This window comes from Saimiri boliviensis, chromosome 2 (genome assembly GCF_048565385.1).
Source record: "Saimiri boliviensis isolate mSaiBol1 chromosome 2, mSaiBol1.pri, whole genome shotgun sequence".
Lineage (NCBI taxonomy): Eukaryota > Metazoa > Chordata > Mammalia > Primates > Cebidae > Saimiri > Saimiri boliviensis.
The window spans coordinates 4,436,726-4,456,603 of NC_133450.1; the positions used below are offsets into that span (position 1 = coordinate 4,436,726).

The 19,878-nt window shown below is 52.0% G+C and overlaps 2 protein-coding genes across 2 annotated transcripts in view; one reads left to right on the forward strand and one right to left on the reverse strand.

Moving 5' to 3' along the window:
• The first annotated feature begins 1,577 nt into the window (after positions 1 to 1,577).
• On the forward strand, positions 1,578 to 19,526 carry CYP11A1 (cytochrome P450 family 11 subfamily A member 1). The gene is made up of 9 exons (XM_003944160.4): positions 1,578 to 1,846; positions 8,862 to 9,017; positions 12,194 to 12,393; positions 13,415 to 13,618; positions 14,259 to 14,419; positions 17,588 to 17,754; positions 17,996 to 18,074; positions 18,544 to 18,741; positions 19,186 to 19,526. The coding sequence occupies exons 1-9, from the start codon at positions 1,578 to 1,580 to the stop codon at positions 19,315 to 19,317; spliced, it is 1,566 nt and encodes a 521-aa protein (XP_003944209.1). The 3' UTR covers positions 19,318 to 19,526.
• The window catches only part of CCDC33 (coiled-coil domain containing 33), a 123,518-nt gene continuing 119,813 nt past the window's right edge, over positions 16,174 to 19,878 (reverse strand). The window contains exon 20 of the mRNA XM_074392676.1: positions 16,174 to 16,227. Coding sequence (XP_074248777.1) covers positions 16,213 to 16,227 — 15 coding nt within the window. The 3' untranslated portion in view covers positions 16,174 to 16,212. The remainder of the gene's footprint in view (positions 16,228 to 19,878) is intronic.

Here is a 19,878-nt window from a genome sequence, read left to right on the forward strand (position 1 = left end):
AAGATGCAGATTTTTTGTTTACATCTTTATTAACGTAACATTTAATAAAATGAAACAAATCACAAATGTATACTTCAGTGAATTTTTACATATGTAAACACTCAGCTTAAGAAAGAATATTTCCAACACTCCAGAAAATTCTGTTGTACCCCCTCCCAGTCATTACCCCACAAGAGAACCACTTTTAACACCATAAATTGATTTTGCCAATTCTTGAACTTCATCAAAACGGAATCCAACAGTGAGTGCTCTTTTGTGAGTACTCGAACATTAACGATGCACAGGATTTTAATGTTCTTGTTTGTCCTTTTCCTCAGCGTTCTAAAATGAACAAATACAACTGTAATTTTCAAAATAATAATAGCGGCTGGGCGCAGTGACTCATGCCTGTAATCCCAGCACTTCAGGAGGCTGAGGCAGGTGGATCACCCGAGGTCAGGAGTTTGAGAGCAGCCTGCACAACCTGGTGAAACCCTGTCTCTACTAAAAATAATGAAAATTAGCTGGGCATGGTGGCGGGCACCCGTAATCCCAGCGACTTGGGGGCTGAGGCAGGAGAATCGCTTAAATCCAGGACACAGAGGTTGAAGTGAGCTGAGATCACGCCATTGCACTCCAGTCAGGGCAACAAGAGTGAAACTCCATCTCAAAATAATAATAATAAAAAATAATAGCAACACTTGCCATTTACACAATATCTTCAGAAAATATATGGTATTTTAAAATCAGGGAACTATATAAAATAGTTTATAATCACATATATATATAATCATGTGGTGCTGTATAATGACATTTTGGTCAACAATGAAACACATATAAACTGTGGTCCCATAAGATTATAATACTGTATTTTTATGGTACCATTTCTGTGTTTAGCTATGTTTAAAAAAATACTTGTGTTTGTGTTATAATTGCCCACAGTATTCAGCACAGTACATGCTGTACAGGTTTGTAGCCTAGAAGTAATAGGCTATCCCGTGTAGCCTAGGTGTATGGTGGGCTGTGACATCCAGGCTTGTGTCAGTGAACTCTGTGATGTTCACACCGCAATGAAATAGCCGAAGGATGCATTTCTCAGAACGTATCCCAGTTGTTTAATGATGTGTGTCTATACAGTGGGGCCATAACTAAGATGTATGTTGCCCCAAGCTGGCAAGATGGCTCTGACCTTCTCTTGGGCCCCCCAAACACAGGTTGTCTGCAATCTTGACCAAAGGCTGCCAGGGCATGCACCCCGCTGCAGGGGCCAGTAGGAGGCCCCAGCTCAGGCAAAGGCACAGGCAGGTATTTCAGGAGTCTGCTAGGGCTGGCACTGAGGGCAGGGACAGAGGGGTTTCCCTGTCCTTTGGGGAGCTGCCCTGGCTGCAGAAATTCCAGACTGAACCTTCGTACTGAGTAAGGGAGGAGCTGTGTGTGGGCTGGAGCCTGCAGGATGAGGAAGGACGTGAATGTTTTATCAGCCTCTGGCGTGGCCTTGAGATGATAGTTATAATCTTGGCCCTGGTGCCCCAGGCCCACAGTCATCCTGGGAGTCCCCGTTAGAGTGGAGCAGGTACAGTCACAGCTGTGGGGACAGCATGCTGGCCAAAGGTCTTCCCCCACGCTCAGTCCTGGTCAAAGGCTGCCAGACCTTTCTGAGTGCCCCCAGGGAGGGGCTGGGGCGTCCCAGGGTGCCCGCCGGCCAGGGAGCTGGAATCTCCACTCGCAGTCCTCGCCCCTTCAATGAGATCCCCTCTCCTGGTGACAATGGCTGGCTAAACCTGTACCATTTCTGGAGAGAGTCGGGCACACACAAAATCCACCTTCACCAAGTCCAGAATTTCCAGAAGTATGGCCCCATTTACAGGTAAGTCTGGCAGAGGGTGGGAGTCGATGGGACAGGGAGGAGGAGGGGCCGGGCAGCTCCGCGGTGCTCCCCACTCCCCGAACAGGCTGTTCTCCGCTTCCAGACTCCTGTCCAACCTCGTCTTCTTTTTCTTCTTTTTGTAATTCAAATACAGAAATATATCGGGGATATTTCAATCTGTGAATGTCTTAATCACGTACCCTAAACCAGGCATCCACTTTTCAAACAACTGGTGGCAAGATCACCAGCCATCTGCAGGGAAGATCTTTAATGGGTCCAAACCCTAGATCTGGCACGGCGCGGTGGCTCACACCCGTAATCCCGGCACGTTGGGAGGCCGAGGCAGGCGGATCACTTGAGGTTAGGAGTTCGAGACCAGCCTGGCCAACGTGGCGAAACCCCGTCTTAATTAAAAATATAAAAATTAGCCGGGCGTGGTGGCGGACGCCTGTCATCCCAGCTACTCAGGAGGCTGAGGCAGGAGAATCGCTCGAACCCGGGAGGCGGAGGCTGCAGTGACCAAGACCGCGCCATTGCACTCCAGCCTGGGCGACAGAGGGAGGCCCCCGTCCCAAACAAAACCAAACCACACCTTGGTCTGAGGAAGGGCAACTGGGGCGAAGTTTCGAACTCCTGGCCCTGGAGGTGTCAGCCCAGGCAGCGAGTTTTAAAAACGGGGGGAGGGCGAGTGATTTGCAGTTCAGAGCACAGAGTGAAAAGGTCGCCGCGTGGTCCAGTGCGGCGCTAGCGACAACCCCAGCTTTCCTCCCAGCGCGCGCCGCCGCCGCCGCCGCCGCCGCCGCCGCCCGGGCCGCGCGCTTCCGGCCTCGGGTCCGCCCTGGCGGCGCCCCCCGCCCGCTCCCGCGCTCTGCGCTAGCCGCGCACCCCCGCCTCACCTCGGCGGCCGCCCCAGCCCATCCTCGCCCGGAAGGGCCAGCGTTGACCGCAGGGCGAGGTCGAGGCGCTCCGTCCCTGCCGGTTCCTAGGTCCCCGTCACTCTGCCGCCAAGTTCCCCTGCACGGACTCTGTGCGCTCTCAGGTGTTACGGGGGCGCTGGGACGCTAGCTCCGCGGGTCCTGCCAGGAGGCAGCGGCGAAGCAGGGAGCGTTTCTCCGCCCTGCGTGCGCGGGCGCTGCATCCCCGGCGCACCTCGGCTGGCTTCGGCGGGCCTCGGCCCTTGCTCGCGGCGCTCACTCGAGCTCATCCGAGCCTACCCGAGCTCACCCGAGCCCACTCGAGCTGACCCAAGCCCACCCGAGCTCACCCGATACCACTCGAGCTGACCCGAGCCCACTCGAGCTCACCCGAGCCTACCCGAGCTGACTCAAGCCCACCCGAGCTCACCCGAGCCTACCCGAGCTCACTCGAGCCCACTCGAGCTGACCCAAGCCCACCCGAGCTGACCCGAGCCCACCCGCGCCAACAGTGGGGCACTACGGTGACGACCGCGGCGGCCAGCCCTCTCCTGTCCAACTTCTGATCTTCCTTCTCAGGCCTGGGATGGTGGCGGGTAAAAGGGAAAGCGTCCCCGGTTCCCTGGCCTGAGGCAGGCCCGCTCCCTCTGAAACTCTGAGAGAGGTGGGTGCTGAGTGCCTGCCTGCATCCGTTATCCTCCGCACACCTTGCAAGCGTTTGTTATCCCCAAGGTCAGGGGAGACTGAGGCTCAGAGAGGTCACCCAGCGAGATTCCCGTCCTGCTGGGGAGCTGAGCTTGCCCTCGGCCCTGGGGCGCTGGAGCCCCTGAGTTTGTCCCTGCCCTTTCCCAAGAATCGGCCTGGCTTCCTGCTAGGAGGAAAGGCCTTTTTTTGGTCTTTGGGTCTCTAAGCCCCCAGGGCCTGTGGCGGTTTTGTTTTTTTTTTTTTTTTAATGGAGTCTTGCTGTGTTGCCCAGGCTGGGGTGCAGTGGCGCGATCTCGGCTCACAGCAACCTCCGCCTCCCGGGTTCAAGCGATTCTCCTGCCTCAGTCTCGTGACTAGCCGGGTCTACAGGCGAGCACCACCACGCCCAGCTAATTTTTTTTTTTTTTTTTTTTTTTTTTTTTTTTTGGTATTTTTAATAGAGACGGGGTTTCACCATGTTGGCCAGGCTGGTCTTGAACGCCTGACCTCCTGATCCACCCGCCTTGGCCTCCCAAAGTGCTGGGATTACAGGCGTGAGCCACTGCGCCCCGCCGGCCTGTGGCTTTTTCCTGGAAGAACTGCTAAAGCGGGTTTCCACGGTGGGGAGCCTTCCAGCCACCCCTGAGCTCTTTGCTAAGAGTCTGGTTGAGAGGGAAGGGAGGTGGTGCAGTGGGTGGTCTGGGGCTGGGAGGGGAGACCGGGAGGGACAGTATGTTTTCGTTTAAATGAAAGATCTTTACAACTCAGAGCATTCTAGTGGGTCAGTCACGAAGGGGACGGGGACGGGTATAATGAGTTGGCAGGTTGGATGGCTGGGTTGGGGGTGGGAGGGAGGACAGGCTAGTTTGTGCTGGGGCTTCAGCTGCTCCCTCCCTCCCTCTCTCATAACTCCTCTAAAGTCCAAACTGCCCCTTTTGATAGCTGGTTGGTGGCAAGGGCTTCCCTACCCCGCGCCCCACCTCATTCCGGGTGGAAGCGCTGGGTTTGGAAGGTTGCTCCCCTCCAGATCTCCCCTTCCTCCCGCTCTCCTAGGCCTGTTGGTGCCTCTGTCCGGTGCTCACTTCACATAGATCTCTAGCTACCCCTGCTTCCTCCTCTCTTCCCTTTGCACCATTTCCTAGACCCCCAGTAGCAACTCCTTCTTTTATGCAGCCCCTTCGTTACCGGTGGAGGGCGTCCAGGTTCTTGGCACCTTCAACAAAGAATTGGACAAAATGCACAAACAAAGCAAGGAAAGAATGAAGGGGTTTATTGAAAATAAAGTACAGTCCACAGCGTGAGGGGTGAGCCAAGCGCAGGGGCTCAAGGGTCCCATTAGAATTGTGGGGAATTTACCCCCTAGAGAATTCCACTGGTTGCTTCAGGTATGCCTTATGTAAATAGAGAGGATGAAGTATTCAAGTTACAAAATGATACGCCCTATGGAGAGGATGTTTCCTGTTAGAACTGGAGTGTGAATCGGCCTTATTATGTTCCCTGCCTCCAGACCCTATTTTCCTGCCTCACCTTTCTGTTTTCGGAGTCACTTCCATCTGACTCTTGTAACATGTCCCTGTAGTTGGTGTTATTACTTCCCCATTTTACAGATGGGGAAACTGAGGCCTAGTGAGAAAAAGGGTCTTGTCAATGTCACACAACTCATGAGAGCAAAGCCGGGGCGGGAACCGGAATTGTCTGACTTCCAACTCGAACTTACAGCTAATAAACAATAGACTTCGGAATAAATGTGAGGAATTTAAAATATAACTTTTGTGGGGTTTTTCCTAATACAAAAGCTGTTCTTGTTTTATATAGAGCAATTTAGAAAATTTAGAAAAATGAAAAATTGAAGTCAGGTACAATCAATTCCAATAACATTGAAGTATCATTAAAAATGTGAATATACGACCGGGCTCAGTGGGTCACGCCTGTAATCCCAGCACTTTGGGAGGCCGAGGTGGGTGGATCACCTGAGGTCGGGAGTTCAAGACCAGCCTGACGAACAGGGAGAAACCCCGTCTCTACTAAAAATACACAATTAGCTGGGCGTGGTGGCTCATGCCTGTTATCCCAGCTACTCGGGAGGCTGCGGCAGGAGAATTGCTTGAACTCGGGAGGCTGAGGTTTCGGTGAGCCGAGATCGTGCCATTGCGCTCCAGCCTGGGCGATAAGAGCAAAACTCTGTCTCAAAAAAAACAAAAAAAAAAAAAAAAGAAAAGAAAAGAATGTGAATATACTGTATATGCTACTTGCGTTGTCCCACAATAATATATCAAGGACTACTTTCCTCACTTCTCTCTCTAATATAAAATTATTTTTCTTAATTTAAGAGGAAGTGCTGTTTAGTGGTCCTCAGACTTTTCTGGGGCTAGATCCCATTTTGTTTGTTTGTATCTTCTTCCTTTTTCTTGATCTATCTTATTAATATTTATTTATTTTTTGAAACAAGGTCTTGCTCTGTCTCCCAGGCTGGAGTACAGCAGAGCCATCATGGCTCACTGTAGCCTTGAACTCCAGGGTTCAAACGATCCTCCCCCTCTTTTCTCAGCTTCCCAAAGCACTGGGATTGCAGGTGTGAGCCACTATGCCCGGCCTCTAATATAATTATAAAAGACAACATGGTAGTCCCAGTATAGATTTTTTTCCCCACCAGTTCTTTAAAGTGAATGTACAGCCTACTTTTGACTTTTTTTCTGTTAGACGTGATGCTACAATGGGCATCCTCATCCATCAGGCATCGTTGTTGATGTCAGATCATTGCCTTGGCCTAGATTCCCAGAAGTGGAAATTGATAATGATAATAGCAGTCAGTTCAAGGGCTTGGCTGAGCTGGGGTAGGGTTATGGAGCTAGTTAGTGCAAAGACACGTGGTAGCTGGAAAAACACTGAGGGGATTTTTTTTTTGGGAGGGCACAGAACAAGTGAAGGCCTGAGACTCATCAAAGCAGGTCCAGGCTTTCTGGCTCAGTGGTTAAGGCTGCACTACTGAGAGAAGAGAGAGAGAGAGAGAATGCGCGCACCCACGAGCGCCCTTGGCTTGTATCTGTATGTTTTTATACTTTGCCTAAAAATATATCTTAAATTAACTTTCTTAGACAGAAGGGAGAGGCAAGCAAGAAGTTATTGACAAGACCAGATCCCAATACATCGACGTGGGTTTAAGATCTCTCAAAGTGATTGAGTGGTCGGTGAGAAAGAAAGAGAGACAAGGAAAAAGTTTTCCTTATAGCCGGGCCCAGGGAAGATACCAGATAATGCTGCTCCATGGATGCCTGACATTCCCCTGAAAACCTCAGTTTTTAATTGTGCTCTTTCAATAGGGGAGGGGGAGCGAGGTTATGGAAAGTTTCAGTGATAATTATACAAAAAGAATACATCTGCAAAAACATGTGCACAAAAATCACAACGTGGTATCATAAAAGCAGAACAATGTAAAGATAACTTTCTGTGTGTCAGCACAGAAATCATATACCTTAGCAAGAATAGAGGTTAAACATAAACTTATGATTATCAGCAAGAACATATTGGGCTCACAGCTGCAGGGGAGCAGGATCTGACACAGGACAACCAGCCTGACCACAAAACTGCAAGAAGAGGGGCCTCCATGCAGGCCCGGAGGAGCAGTGGGCGAAGAAAGACTTTTACATCCTTATCTCCACCACAGAGACAGACGCCCCTCATGCATCCATTTATAGGCTCTCCATAAGGGTCGTATTCCCTTTCCAGGGCTATAATCAATATTCCTTTCCTGGGAAAGGAATCCAGGTAATAAGCCTCTGCATTACACGTCCGTTGATAGGCTCTCTGCTACGAGAAGCCCAGGACACGCCCTCGTCTCTCTCCGGCAGTCAAGCTACTTGCTTAGTCCCTTTCACAGAGTTCCTGTTTTTACCAGAACAGTTCAGCAGAGCCAAAGTCACAAGCTGCAGCTCAGCAGAGCCAAAGGTACAAGTCACATCTCAGCATTTCACATTGTCCTTCATTTTCTCAAATATAATTGATACAGCAAGTAACACAAAGCAAATAACTTATTTCGGGGAAACCAAATTCTAAGATAATTTACAGGTTAAAAATCACCAACAATTTATTCTTCTTATTTCAGAAAGCTTGGGTTTTGCCAATTCTTCCAGAAGCTTGGAGTTGCTCAGTCACCACAGAGGGGTTCAGAGTATTCCCAACAAGAAGTGAAATTTCCTGTTGTTTTGTGGTAGTTGTATTTTTATTTCTCATTTTTTGCTTAAACAATAGAATTAATTTCTGGCAGTTCTGGAAACTAGAAGTCAGAGATCAAGGTTTTGGGTGAGTTGCTTGCTCTCTTCCGAGGTCTCTCGCCTTGGAGTTAGATGCCGTCTTCTCCCCGTGTGTTGACGTGGTCTTTCCTCCGTGTGTATCCATCTCCTCTTCTCTTCATGTAAGAACACCAGTCATATCTAACAGCTGTATTTGGCCAGGCACGGTGGCTCACACCCGCTTTCCCAGCACTTTGGGAGGCTGAGGTGGGAGGATCTCTTGAGCCCAGGAGTTGGAGACCGGCCTGGGAAACATGGCAAAACCTCATCTCTACAAAAAATACAAAAATTAGCAAGGCATGCTGGTGGGTGCTTGTAGTCCCAGTTACTTGGGGGAGCTGAGGTGAGAGGATCGCTGGAGCCTGGGAGGTCAGGGCTGCAGTGAGCCGTGATCACACCACTGCACTCTCGCCTGGGTAACAGAGACTCTGCCTCAAAACAATAACAAAAACCCAGTTGTATTTAATAGAGACTGTCTGCAAAGCGATTTGCAAACCCTTCCTCCCTGCCTGTAGGCTGGGGCCTGATGTTTTACTGAAGTTTTATTTTAATAGAGACAAAGTGTGTTGTCGGGGGGCCTCTGACTCTTAGGGGCAGGGTGGCCACTCCCAGAATTTCCGTTGTAGAGTCTGGCAGGGATTTGGCCTGGAATATGACCTACCTTGCAAGCTATAGTGACTCACTCTAGCCGTGACACGAAAGTGTGCCGTGGTTCTGAGTTCTGTGGACCGGTGAGAAGCAGCGGCTGTTGTGGAATGAACACAGGAAGAGTGTGCGTGGAGCAGAGGACTCGCTGGGCCATGGAAGGCTCTGGGGTGGGCTTTGGGCTGGCCCTGGGGATGTTCTGTGGGACAGCAGCAACAGTGATCATAAAGCTGTCACTTGTAGAATGTTTCACAAAGGTCACATCCATATTCTTGCTATCATCTTGTCCTTCAGCAACGCTGTGAGACAGGTACTGTGTTTGTCTTTGTTTTACAGAAAAGGAAACTGAGACTCAGAGGGGTTAAGGGCCTTGACTCAGGTCCCACAGTCAGCAAGTTGTGGAACTGTGAGGCAGCTGTGCTGAGCCTGTATCCACAGCTCTGCTTGGATCCATCCATCACCCTCTCTCCCCCACCCCTCCAGGGAGAAGCTTGGCAATGTGGAGTCGGTTTACGTCATCGACCCTGAAGATGTGGCCCTTCTCTTTAAGTCGGAGGGCCCCAGCCCGGAACGATTCCTCATCCCACCCTGGGTCGCCTATCACCAGTATTACCAGAGACCAGTAGGAGTCCTGTTGAAGTGAGTCCTGGGCCATCTCCCAGGGTCTGGAGGGAGGTGGTAGGGAGCTGTGGAGACGACAGAGGCTAGGGGTGAGGGGCTGAGGCCAGTGCCTGTGCCTCCTAGCGGGGCCTCTAGGTGAATATCCGCCATTTACCTGCCTTCCTAAAACGATGATGACGATGATGATGATGATGAATTGCTCCGCCAGCCTTCAGGGAAATGGTCATACTGAAGGTCCTAAGAATAATTAAAGATCTGGCAGAGTTCTCAATGATTGGTTTGCTTACTGAGTCCCACCTTACTGAGCACCCTTGATGAGTCAGGACTTGTGCCACGAGCTGGGGATACAGTGACAAATAGAGCAGGGACCTGCCACTGTGAGTCCCATACAGGCTAAAGGGGCAGTGAGCCATTTGCCCTACATGGGGACAGATCAGTGTTTTTAAGTATAGCGGATACCGTTTTCTACCAAATTGTTCATCAATTTTTTTCTTTGTTTGAGACAGAGTTTCACTCTTGTTGCCCAGGCTAGAGTGCAATGATGCAATGTTGGCTCACTGCAACCTCCGCCTCCGGGGTTCAAGTGATTCTCCTGCCTCAGCCTCCCGAGTAGCTGGGATTACAGGCATGTGCCACTACGCCCGTCTAATTTTCTGTATTTTTAGTAGAGACAGGATTTCTCCATGTTGGTCAGGCTGGCCTTGAACTCTCGACCTTAGGTGATCCGCCTGCCTCGGCCTCCCTGGGAGTCCAGGCATGAGCCCCTGTGTCTGACCCATCAATTTATTTTTATTTTTTTATTTTGAGATGGGGCTCACTTGGTCACCCAGGCTAGAGTACAGTGGTTCAATCATGGCTCACTGCAGCCTCTGCCTCCCCGGCTCAGGTGATCCTCCCACCTCAGCCTCCTGAGTAGCTGGGATTACAGGTGCATCTCACCACACCCAGCCAGGTTTTACATTTTTAGTACAGATGGGATTTCGCCATTTGCCCAGGCTGGTCTTGAACTCCTGGGCTCAAGTGATCCTCCTACTTTGGCCTCCCAAAGCGCTAAGATTGTAGGCATGAGCCACCACAATCAGTCCATCAAAAATGTAAAATGTGGGTGGGCTGCAGTAACTCATGCCTGTAATCCCAGCACTTTGGGAGGCCAAGGAGGACAGATTACTTGAGCTCAGGAGTTCAAGACCACCCTGGGCCACACAGTAAGAGCCCATCTCTACAAAAAATAACAAATTAGCTGGGTGTGTTGGCATGTGCCTGTGGTCCCAGCTTTTGCGAGGCTGAGGCCAGAGACTTGCTGGAGCCCAGGAAGTGGAGGTTGCTGTAGGCAGAGATCACATCACTGCACTTTGACACCGATCCTGTCTCAAAAGAAAAAAGGTAAAATGCAGCCGTATCAAGTGTTGGTGAGGCTACAGAACACCTGGAGCTCTCATCTTCTGCTGGTGGGAGTGTAAACTGGAGCCACCACTTTGGAAAATGACTGGACATTTTCTCCTGAAATGGAGTATTTTCATACCCGTGACATAGCAGTTTGACTTCAGGGATATATTCCAAAGAATATCCCTGCTTTGGGGGATGTGTAGTAGAATGTTTGCAGTAGTACTGTTCATGATATCAAAAACCAGAAAGCTACTTAAATGCCCAGTCGGTTTGTGAGTGAATTGTAGTACACACCAGTCAAAATAAAGGGTCTCAGTGTCCCACAGCAATATGGATGATACTTAGAACGATACAACTAAGTGAAAAAAGCAAGTCTGAAAAAGCGTGACAGTTTTTTATTTTATTTATTTATTTAGTTTTGAGACGGAGTCTCGCTCTGTCAGGTGTGCTGGAGTGCAATGGCATGGTCTCAGCTCACTGCAACCTCCACCTCCCTGGTCCAAGTGATTCTCCTGGCTCAACCTCCTGAGTAGCTGGGATAACAGGTGCCCACCACCACACCCAGCTAAATTTTGTATTTTTTGTAGAGACAGCGTTTCATCAGGTTAGCCAGGCTGGTCTCAAACTCCTGACCTCAGGTGATCCACCTGCCTTGACCTCCCCAAGTCTGGGATTATAGGCGTGAGCCACTGTCCCTGGCCAACAGCTTTTTAAAAGAAGTTAAAAACAAGTATATATTTTATAATAGTACCTTTTAGGAATAAATAGAGATCAGATAAAATTAGATACAGACAAGAGTAAGGGATTATGGTGGGTGGTCTCCTTAGAAGCGAACCAAGAATGTGGAAGGACCAGTGTAAGTTACTGTCAAGCTCCTAGTTTCTGGGGTGAGTGGTAAGTTTACGATAACATTCTTACCAAGTCACGAAGAGGATTTTGCATGGATTGATTTTCAAGAGTGTGCCATGGCCTGGTGCGGTGGCTCATCCCTATAATCCCAGCACTTTGGGACGCCGAGGTGGGCAGATCACAAGGTGAGGAGATTGAGATCATCCTGGCTAACGTGGCGAAAGCCCGTCTCTACTAAAAATAAAAAATAAAAAATTAGCCAGGCATGTAGTCTCAGCTACTCGGGAGGCTGAGGCAGGAGAATCGCTTGAACCTGAAAGGTGGAGGTGGCACTGAGCTGAGATAACGTCACTGCACTCCGGCGACAGAGTGAGACTCTGTCTTAAAAAAAAAAAAAAAAAAAAAAAAAAAAAGGAATGTACCGTGAATTGAGGTTTATTAGGACCCACCCAGTTTTGGGCACCTGAGGTCCTCCAACAGAAGTGAATAATGGGATGTGGGTGGGGGGTGCAGAAGAGGAGAGGCTGGTCAATTTCGTTTGTGCAAGAGTCAAAAAATGTTATACAGAGGGGACCCGGAGTGTCAAAGGTGAGCGTCCAGGAGAAAGTGGGGGGTGGGAGGGTGGCATGAAAGGCGTGCCTGCAGCTGAGGCAAAGAGCCTGAAAGTTACGCAGAGAGTTCTGAGAATATCAGTTCCCGGCTCTCAGTAGAGCCGGTGGAGGGGAGTTGGGTTTTGTTCCCCTCACTTTATTTTTTCCTTTCTCTTCTCCCAGCCAGGCAGAGCAGGGAGGAGGTGAGAGGCAGAGGGCACTGGGAGAGGTGAGGGCAGGGGCCCTGGTGGGAATGCTGGCTGCTGTGAGCTGTGACTCAGCTTCCTGGGAAATCTGAGTCAGCCCCCTCTCTGTTTGCCAGGCCTGGGGTCTGTGACCATGAGGGCTTGCGGGCCCATGTTTTCTCAGGAAGTCGGCAGCCTGGAAGAGAGACCGACTGGCCCTGAACCAGGAGGTGATGGTTCCAGAGACCACCAAGAACTTTGTGCCCCTGTTGGATGCAGTGTCTCGGGACTTTGTTAGTGTCCTGCACAGACGCATCAAGAAGGCGGGCTCTGGAAATTTCTCGGGGGACATCAGTGATGACCTGTTCCGCTTTGCCTTTGAGTGTAAGGGGCTTGCACCTGGCTTGCAGTGGGCATGGGGATGGGTGTTCACTCTCTTACCTTCAGGTTCAGCACAGACCTTGTAGAGGCATTGAGATGGGCTTCTGGGATGAGCTTCTGATCATATCCTCCATTGCCAGCTATCCAGAGGCAATTTAAGATCACCCTCGGCAACAGAGTGAGACCCCTCGCTCTGGGGTTCCCTCACCTGGCATTCTCTCTCATCTGGCATTTGTGCTATAGGAGCAATGGTCCCCAACATACAAGTCGCTATTGCCACTATCCTCCAAATCCAGAGCTTGGCTTGGCCCTTCATTCTGCAAGTCTCCACCTCCCGGGACATAGACCTTTGAAGTCGGGTAGGGGAGAGTTCAGTGGTTCATCTGAGGTGGGCATTGAAGAATCTGTAGAAGTTATCTAGATGGGGTAAGGAAGTCAGGCAGTTGAGGTAGAGGGAACAGCACATGTAAAGGCCCCATGGCTTGATGAAGATCGTGTGGTCATAGCCAGAAACTGGGGGGCCCAGAGCTTTGTGTGAAAACAGTATTCAAATTCCTCACCTGATTGAGGCTGTTGTAACTTCTTAGATCCAGCCAGACTAGGTCCTGGATGGTTAATTGTCCAGGGACTTACGACTCTCAGCCTCCTTTCTGATCTGTTTCAGGAAGTATTTAGCCAATTCAGCCAATTACAGATGAGGAATTTCTCCTGGTGGAAGTATGGTCAGAGCACTTGCATCCTGGGCTAGGCCCTCTCCTAGCTGTGCCAGAGACCTTGCTTCCCACCTTTCATGTCATCCACATGCCCTTCTGCGGAACCTATGTGGTTTCCAGAGGCCAGCTTTCTCAGCCTGGCATCTTATCCCTTTGGGACTCAGGCCTCTGTTTCTTTACTGAAGGAGGCTAAGGGTAGGGGCAAGAGATGCTTCGTGCTGAGGGAGGTGAGGGTGGAGGAGTCCCTGGGGGCTGTGGCTTTCAGATGGCCCTGCTGGAAGTGGCTTCTCAGCCTCTGCTTCTCCCTGCAGCCATCACTAATGTCATTTTTGGGGAGCGCCAGGGCATGCTGGAGGAGGTAGTGGACCCTGAGGCCCAGCGGTTCATTGACGCCATCTACCAGATGTTCCACACCAGCGCCCCCATGCTCAACCTCCCCCCAGACCTGTTCCGTCTGTTCAGGACCAAGATCTGGAAGGACCATGTGGCCGCGTGGGACACGATTTTCAATAAAGGTGAGGGCTCCTCCAGCTGCATTCTCCTTCTGGGAGCCCCAGGCCTCAGGCAGCCCCTTTGTTCTAAGCTATGTCAATGAGCACTGACTTGACATGCAGGAAACGTACACTGTGGTGGGCAGGTGTGGGTGTCAGGAAGGCCCTGGGACCCCTGGAAATGGCAGGCGGAAGGCTGGCTAGCTGTTGGGGATTATTAGATTTTTCTGGAAAAAGAGGAGCAAAGACGGCTGTGATCTTCTTCAAAGGAGCTCATGCTCCCCAGAGGGTAAAGGGCCAGTGTTTGAGCCATGGCTGTGCTGGATGACAGGGACTTGGGGAAGGGTGGGTGGAGAAGGCTGGTCAGGATATGGCAGTCAGATCCCACCTCTGCCCTTTACGCCCACGTGACCTTGGGCAAGTGACTATCTCTCTGTGCCTCTGTTATCTGTCAAATGGGGATGATGTCACATACCCCAAGAATTCAACGACAAAACAGATATGAAGGGCTTAGTACAGAGTAAGTGCTCAGTAAAACGGCAGCCTAAGAAGCACAGAGCTCCAGACTCCCCAGGCCCCTGGTGCCACCTCTCACCACAGACTGCCCTCCTGCCTGCCCACCGGCGGGGACCCTCACTCTTTTTTCTTTCCTCCTGACCCACAGCTGAGACATACACCCAGAACTTCACCTGGGAATTGAGACAGAGAGGAAATGTTGACCACAATTACCGTGGCATCCTCTACAGACTCCTGGGAGATAGCAGGCTGCCCTTCGAGGACATCAAGGCCAACGTCACGGAGATGCTGGCAGGAGGTGTGGACACGGTGAGGTGGCTGTAGGGGCAGCACCTTGTTCCCCCCGTGCCCACGTGCCCCTCTTTGTCTAAAACCGTGTTGTCAAGGGGGCCCTACCCATGTAGAATATGTCTCCCTCCCCACTGCTATTTCTTAAGCGCTAATCTCCTAGGAAGGTGAGGTCAAAGTCAAGTCACCCTGGGCATGATTTGAAGCTGATCAGCCATTTTTCTTTGCCTGTGAGAGAGGAGGGGCCAGGCATGGTGGCAAGGCCCAGGCTCCAAGTGGTGTCTCAGATCCCCTCTGGATGCTCGCTCCGTCAGAGCTCTGCTGATGGAGGACAACGCCCCCAGCCCCTGGGGTGGGGACACGCTCACTCGGATCCGAGGAAGCAGGCAGGAGCCTGGAAACACGGGGGCCGGGGCATTTGTGTGGGCTCTGCCGTCCAGGCTCTGCCGTCCAGGGTCTGCTGTCCAGGCTCTGCCGTCCAGGCTCGTCTTTTGCTGTCCTCCCTCCTCCCCCTGCCAGCCCTCAGTACCCTACGCTGCCCCCAAGGCCCAGAGGCATTCCTTGTGCTCCCTCCATAGCAGCATGGCACCCCAGAAACTTCTTTTTCTGGATGTTAAGAACGTTTCGTCCTGTGTGATATCCCATTTTCCAATTTTTAAGTTTTTTATTATACTTTTAAGTTCTGGGGCACATGTGCAGAACGTGCAGGATTGTTACATAGGTACACACATGCCATGGTGGTTTGCTGCCTCCATCCCCCTGTCACCTACATTAGATATTTCTCCTAATGTCATCCCTCCCCAGTTCCCTCCCCAATCCTCCCACCTCCTGCTATCCCTCCCCTAGACCCCCACCCCCACCCCCATCCCCGACAGGCCTCGGTGTGTGATGTTCCCCTCCCTGTGTCCGTGTGTTCCCATTGTTCAACACCCACTTACGACATTTTTAAAACTTCCCCGTGCTCATGTGGTAGTGGAGTTGTTTAGTATTTACTGACTAGCTAAGGCTCAGGCACTGGGCTGTAAAAGGGAAGAATACAATGGACCTCAAACGTCCTCGCGGGGCTCAGAGGAGAGGGGTGTACCGGTTTGCTAGGGCCGCTGTCACCAAATCCCACCGACTGGGGGGCTTAAGCGACAGACATTTATTCTCTCACAGTTCTGGAGGCTGGATATCCAAGGTCGAGGTGTCGGTAGGGTTGGTGCATTCTAAGGCGCCTCTCCTTGGCTTATAGGTGGCCGGCTTCTCCCTCTCTCTTGCATGGGCTTCCCTCTGTGTCTGTCAGAATCATCTCAGCTCACGAAGACACTAGTCAGGATTGGATGAGGATCCTCCTCAAGGACTCCGTTTTACTTTAAAATCTTTAAGAGGTTCTCTCTCCAATACAGTCACATCCTGAGGTTCTGAGGTTAGGACTTCAACAGATGAATTTTGGGAGGGGCTATACAGTTCAGCTTGTGACAGGGAGGCCGCGATGCCAACGGAGGGATGGCACACTGCAATGACGGAGGCAAGTGCCCTCCACTGGCCAAGCCGAGATGTGGAGACTGACTCACGTAGCCCTGAAGGACGCAGAGCAGCCTCCACAGAGGGCCTAAAATTCTTGCAGGCTGCTGCCAGGAGGAGAGAGCAGAAAGAACGTTTCAGGAGCAGGGAGAAGCACATGTCAAGCCCCTGAGTGAATCACTTTCATCCCAGGTATTAGATGTGTGTAACACTCTGATAAAGGGGTTTTGGTCCCTGGGACAGGCTGCAGATGGAGCCTCTGAGCATACCTGAAACATAGTTCACTGTTTATTATGTAGAAGAGGTCTTCAAAAATCACTCACCTGCACCAAAGAAATGATTACTGTGAGGTAACATTTATTAAGCACATGCTGTACTGCAGGCAGGGTTCTAAGCTGTTTACATAGGCTACCTCATTTAATACTCACAGACAACCCTCTAAGGTATGTTACCATCACGCCCCTTTTTCAGATGAGGAAGCTGGAGCACAGAGAGGTTAAATAACTTGGTCAAGGTCACACGGCTAGTAACACAGCTGATTAAATTCCAAGTACCTCTCTACAGAAGGCCTTGGCAGTACTGAGATGAAAACACACATATGGTTGGAGTCTGGCGGAGGGAGCACATCCTTGCTTGTTAGGCGGGGAAGGGAATTCCAGGAAGAGGAGTGAGCATGGGGAAGACTTCAGGGCTTTGGGGGCTGTGTGCCACTCCATGTAGCTGGAGCATTAGGTGTGTGTTGGAGAGAAGTGGGGAGTGAGGGATGGGGGAGCAGAAGGCAGGTATTGAGGGGCCCTGTGGCTCAGGCCTGAGCCTCTGCATTTCATCTGGAGGCTCTGGGGAGCCAGGCAAGGATTTTAAGCTGAGAAAGAGCTGTGTGACAGCTTGTCCTTGTTGCCCCTGCCAGGAGGAGAGAGGAGGGTGTCTAAGTCCCTTGGACAAAATATGATCCTTGGTAAGATAATGTGTCAGCAACCCACGTCCTAGTCCCCAGGAGGGAGGGCTGCTCCAGGCTAGGGACCCAAATGGGCCTGGTTTGTCATCCTTGAGGAATTTGATGAGGGTCACTCAGATCTCTGGCGAAGGGCTAGTGGTCATAACCTCTGGCTTATATTGAGATTAGCTGATTAATTTCAACACACACCACACACCAGTTGCAACACTGATAGGAAACATCTGGTTGGTCCGGTTTCAGCATCTTTGAGCCTTACTTGAAGCCATGCTGCTATAGGCGAATGCTAAGGCCTTGAGAAGTTCTGTTGGAGAGAGGGGTGGCTGTTTGACAAGGCATTTCAAAAGGAATGACATTCATTCTGAAGTGCAATCATGACAGAAGGATTTGGCCTCTAAGGGCCTCTGGAATTCTTTGGAAGAAGGTGTTGGCTGTGTAGCTGACACTCTACTGGCTGGGGAGATGGGTGGGTTTTTGGCAACAGGAGGGATGAGGGCAGGGACAAGTGCTGCCCCAAACATTCCTGCCTGGCCAGCAAGAAAGGCTTTTTGGACATTTCTCGTTTAAACAATGGAATGTGTTTTGCTTTTGCAGAGGATGGTCTTGGAGACTGGAATGGGGTGGGGGAAAGAGAGGTTCCTGGAAATGAAAATTTAGCATGAGGTCAAGGACCTCAAGGAGCCCTGGAGTGACAGGCCCTCTGGTCTTCTGTATGCCCTACTCCCCACCAGACATCCATGACCCTGCAGTGGCACTTGTACGAGATGGCACGCAACCTGAAGGTGCAGGATATGCTACGGACAGAGGTTTTGGCCGCCCGGCGCCAGGCCCAGGGAGACACGGCCGCAATGCTGCAGCTGGTGCCACTCCTGAAAGCCAGCATCAAGGAGACTCTGAGGCAAGCCCACAACCACCCATGCCACCCCCAACTGCAGTCCCTGGGCAGGGCCGGGGATGTGACCGGGGCAAGGGTTAGGAAGATGAGCTGGTGGAGGAGGTTGGAAGCAGGAAGGGAAAAGTCTGGAGGAGAAAGGAAATAGAGCCAGGGCCCTGCTCTGGCATGAGTGCCATGCAGGGTGTGGGGCTCGGGGGCTGCGACCAGCCTTCGGGGCAATCAGCTTCTGAGTGCTCTCCTGCAGACTCCACCCCATCTCCGTGACCCTGCAGAGGTATCTTGTAAATGATCTGGTTCTTCGAGATTACATGATTCCTGCCAAGGTAGGTGCAGCCAGCAGGCTGCAGGCTCTGCCAGTCAGAGAGGGCTGGAGCAGGCTGCAATTGCAGACAGAGGGTGGCACTTGGGCCCTGGTGGGGCCCTTGATGGCAGCAGTCTCAGTCTGAGTGAAGGGCAGAGGTGGTGGGCGTGGTGGGCGGTGACCTCTAGGATGTTATTGGAAACCAGGGTTAAGAGGAAGACTTCACGGTTTGCCTGGGTCTGAGGAAAGGGTGGAACCATCACCCTAGCCTTATGTCTTCCGCCGTCCCCATTTGGTGGGTAAGGATCACAGAGGGACGGGGCCTTGTTCAGGGTTGCACAGTGGGCAGAATGTCCTGCCCTGGAGAGCCGGGCAGCCATTCTGGGGAGTGGGAGTGGTGGTGAGAGGGCAGGGGACTGGGGAAGGGGGGCGTTGTGCTCAGGGCTGTGGGGAGGCAGGGCTTACTCAGGCCTCTGATCACCTTGCCCCAGACGCTGGTGCAGGTGTCCCTCTATGCTCTGGGCCGAGAGCCCACCTTCTTCTTCCACCCGGAAAATTTTGACCCAACTCGATGGCTGAGCAAAGATAAGAACGTCACTCACTTCCGGAACTTGGGCTTTGGCTGGGGTGTGCGGCAGTGTCTGGGACGGCGGATCGCCGAGCTGGAGATGACCATCTTCCTCATCAATGTGAGTCAAGCCGGGGACATCTGGGCACCCTGGGCTGGCCCTGGCCCCAGTGACGGCACCAACCTTCCTGCTCCCATCTCTGTCCGGAGCCCAAGGAGGTCAGGGCTGGAGCACGTCTACCTCCAGTTAATGCTCTGACTCTCCCCTCATTCCCTGCTGCCCCTCTTTGAGGCTCAACCACTCAGCACCCACTGTTCCCCATGGTGGTGATGGGATGGGGCAGGGCTCAGGTGTGTAGAGGAGTTAAGGTCTAGGCCTAAATCGAGGGAACGGAGCACTAGGGTGCATTGTGAGGCACTGTGCAGGGCTGCACGAGGAGCCGGTGGTTAAGTCCTGGAGCCCCTCAGATCACACTTCACAGGCACTGTCTGCGGGTGAATGGGCCTGGCCAGGGAGACAGATCCTCCTCTGCCCTTCCCTAAACCTACCATCGGCCTTTCTCAGATGCTGGAGAACTTCAGAGTTGAAATCCAACATCTCAGTGATGTAGGCACCACATTCAACCTCATCCTGATGCCTGAAAAGCCCATCTCCCTCACCTTCCGGCCCCTTAACCAGGAAGCAACCCAGGAGTGATCAGAAAGGATGGCCTGCAGCCGTGTGGGAGGAAACCCCGGGGGTGGGGCCCACAGGTCTCAGCATCTTCAGTCCTCTGTCCCCAGCGCTGCTCCTTTCTGCCCAGCCTGCTGAGCAGGTAGGGTGGGATCTCAGTGGTCACCTTCCTCAGCTCAGTTGGGCCACTCCTCTTCACCCACCCCGTGGAGACAATAAACAGCTGAACCGTGTGGTGCTTTCGTTCCTTCAGACTCATTAGGTGCTCATCACTCCCGTGGAGGTGCTCCCTGGGTTAAAGCGGGATCTGGGGTGTGCTCAGGGGACCCAGGCAGCCACACTGGAAGCCACCTCTGCTGGTACCCTCTCACCCAGCAGGACCAACTCCAGGCTCCCCAGGGCAAGGGGTGAGGCGGAGTGAGGTGGAGGAGGGGAGGGACTGCCACTGTGCCAGGAGCTACAGAAGCATCAGGGAGAGGGATGAAGGAGAACTGGGGAGTTCTGTGGAGAGAACAGGGTGGCCCCAAGAGTTGTGGCCCAGTCCTGCCGTTTTAGGTGGACCTGCCCCGCAGGGGTAAGGCTGGC

Excerpts from the sequence above, each read along its gene's own strand:
- CYP11A1 (XM_003944160.4), top strand. The coding sequence starts at position 1,578 with ATGCTGGCCAAAGGTCTTCCCCCACGCTCAGTCCTGGTCAAAGGCTGC. Across the intron at positions 9,018-12,193 it reads CCAGTAGGAGTCCTGTTGAA|GAAGTCGGCAGCCTGGAAGA; the intron begins GTGAGTCCTGGG and ends ATGTTTTCTCAG. Across the intron at positions 13,619-14,258 it reads GGACACGATTTTCAATAAAG|CTGAGACATACACCCAGAAC; the intron begins GTGAGGGCTCCT and ends CCTGACCCACAG.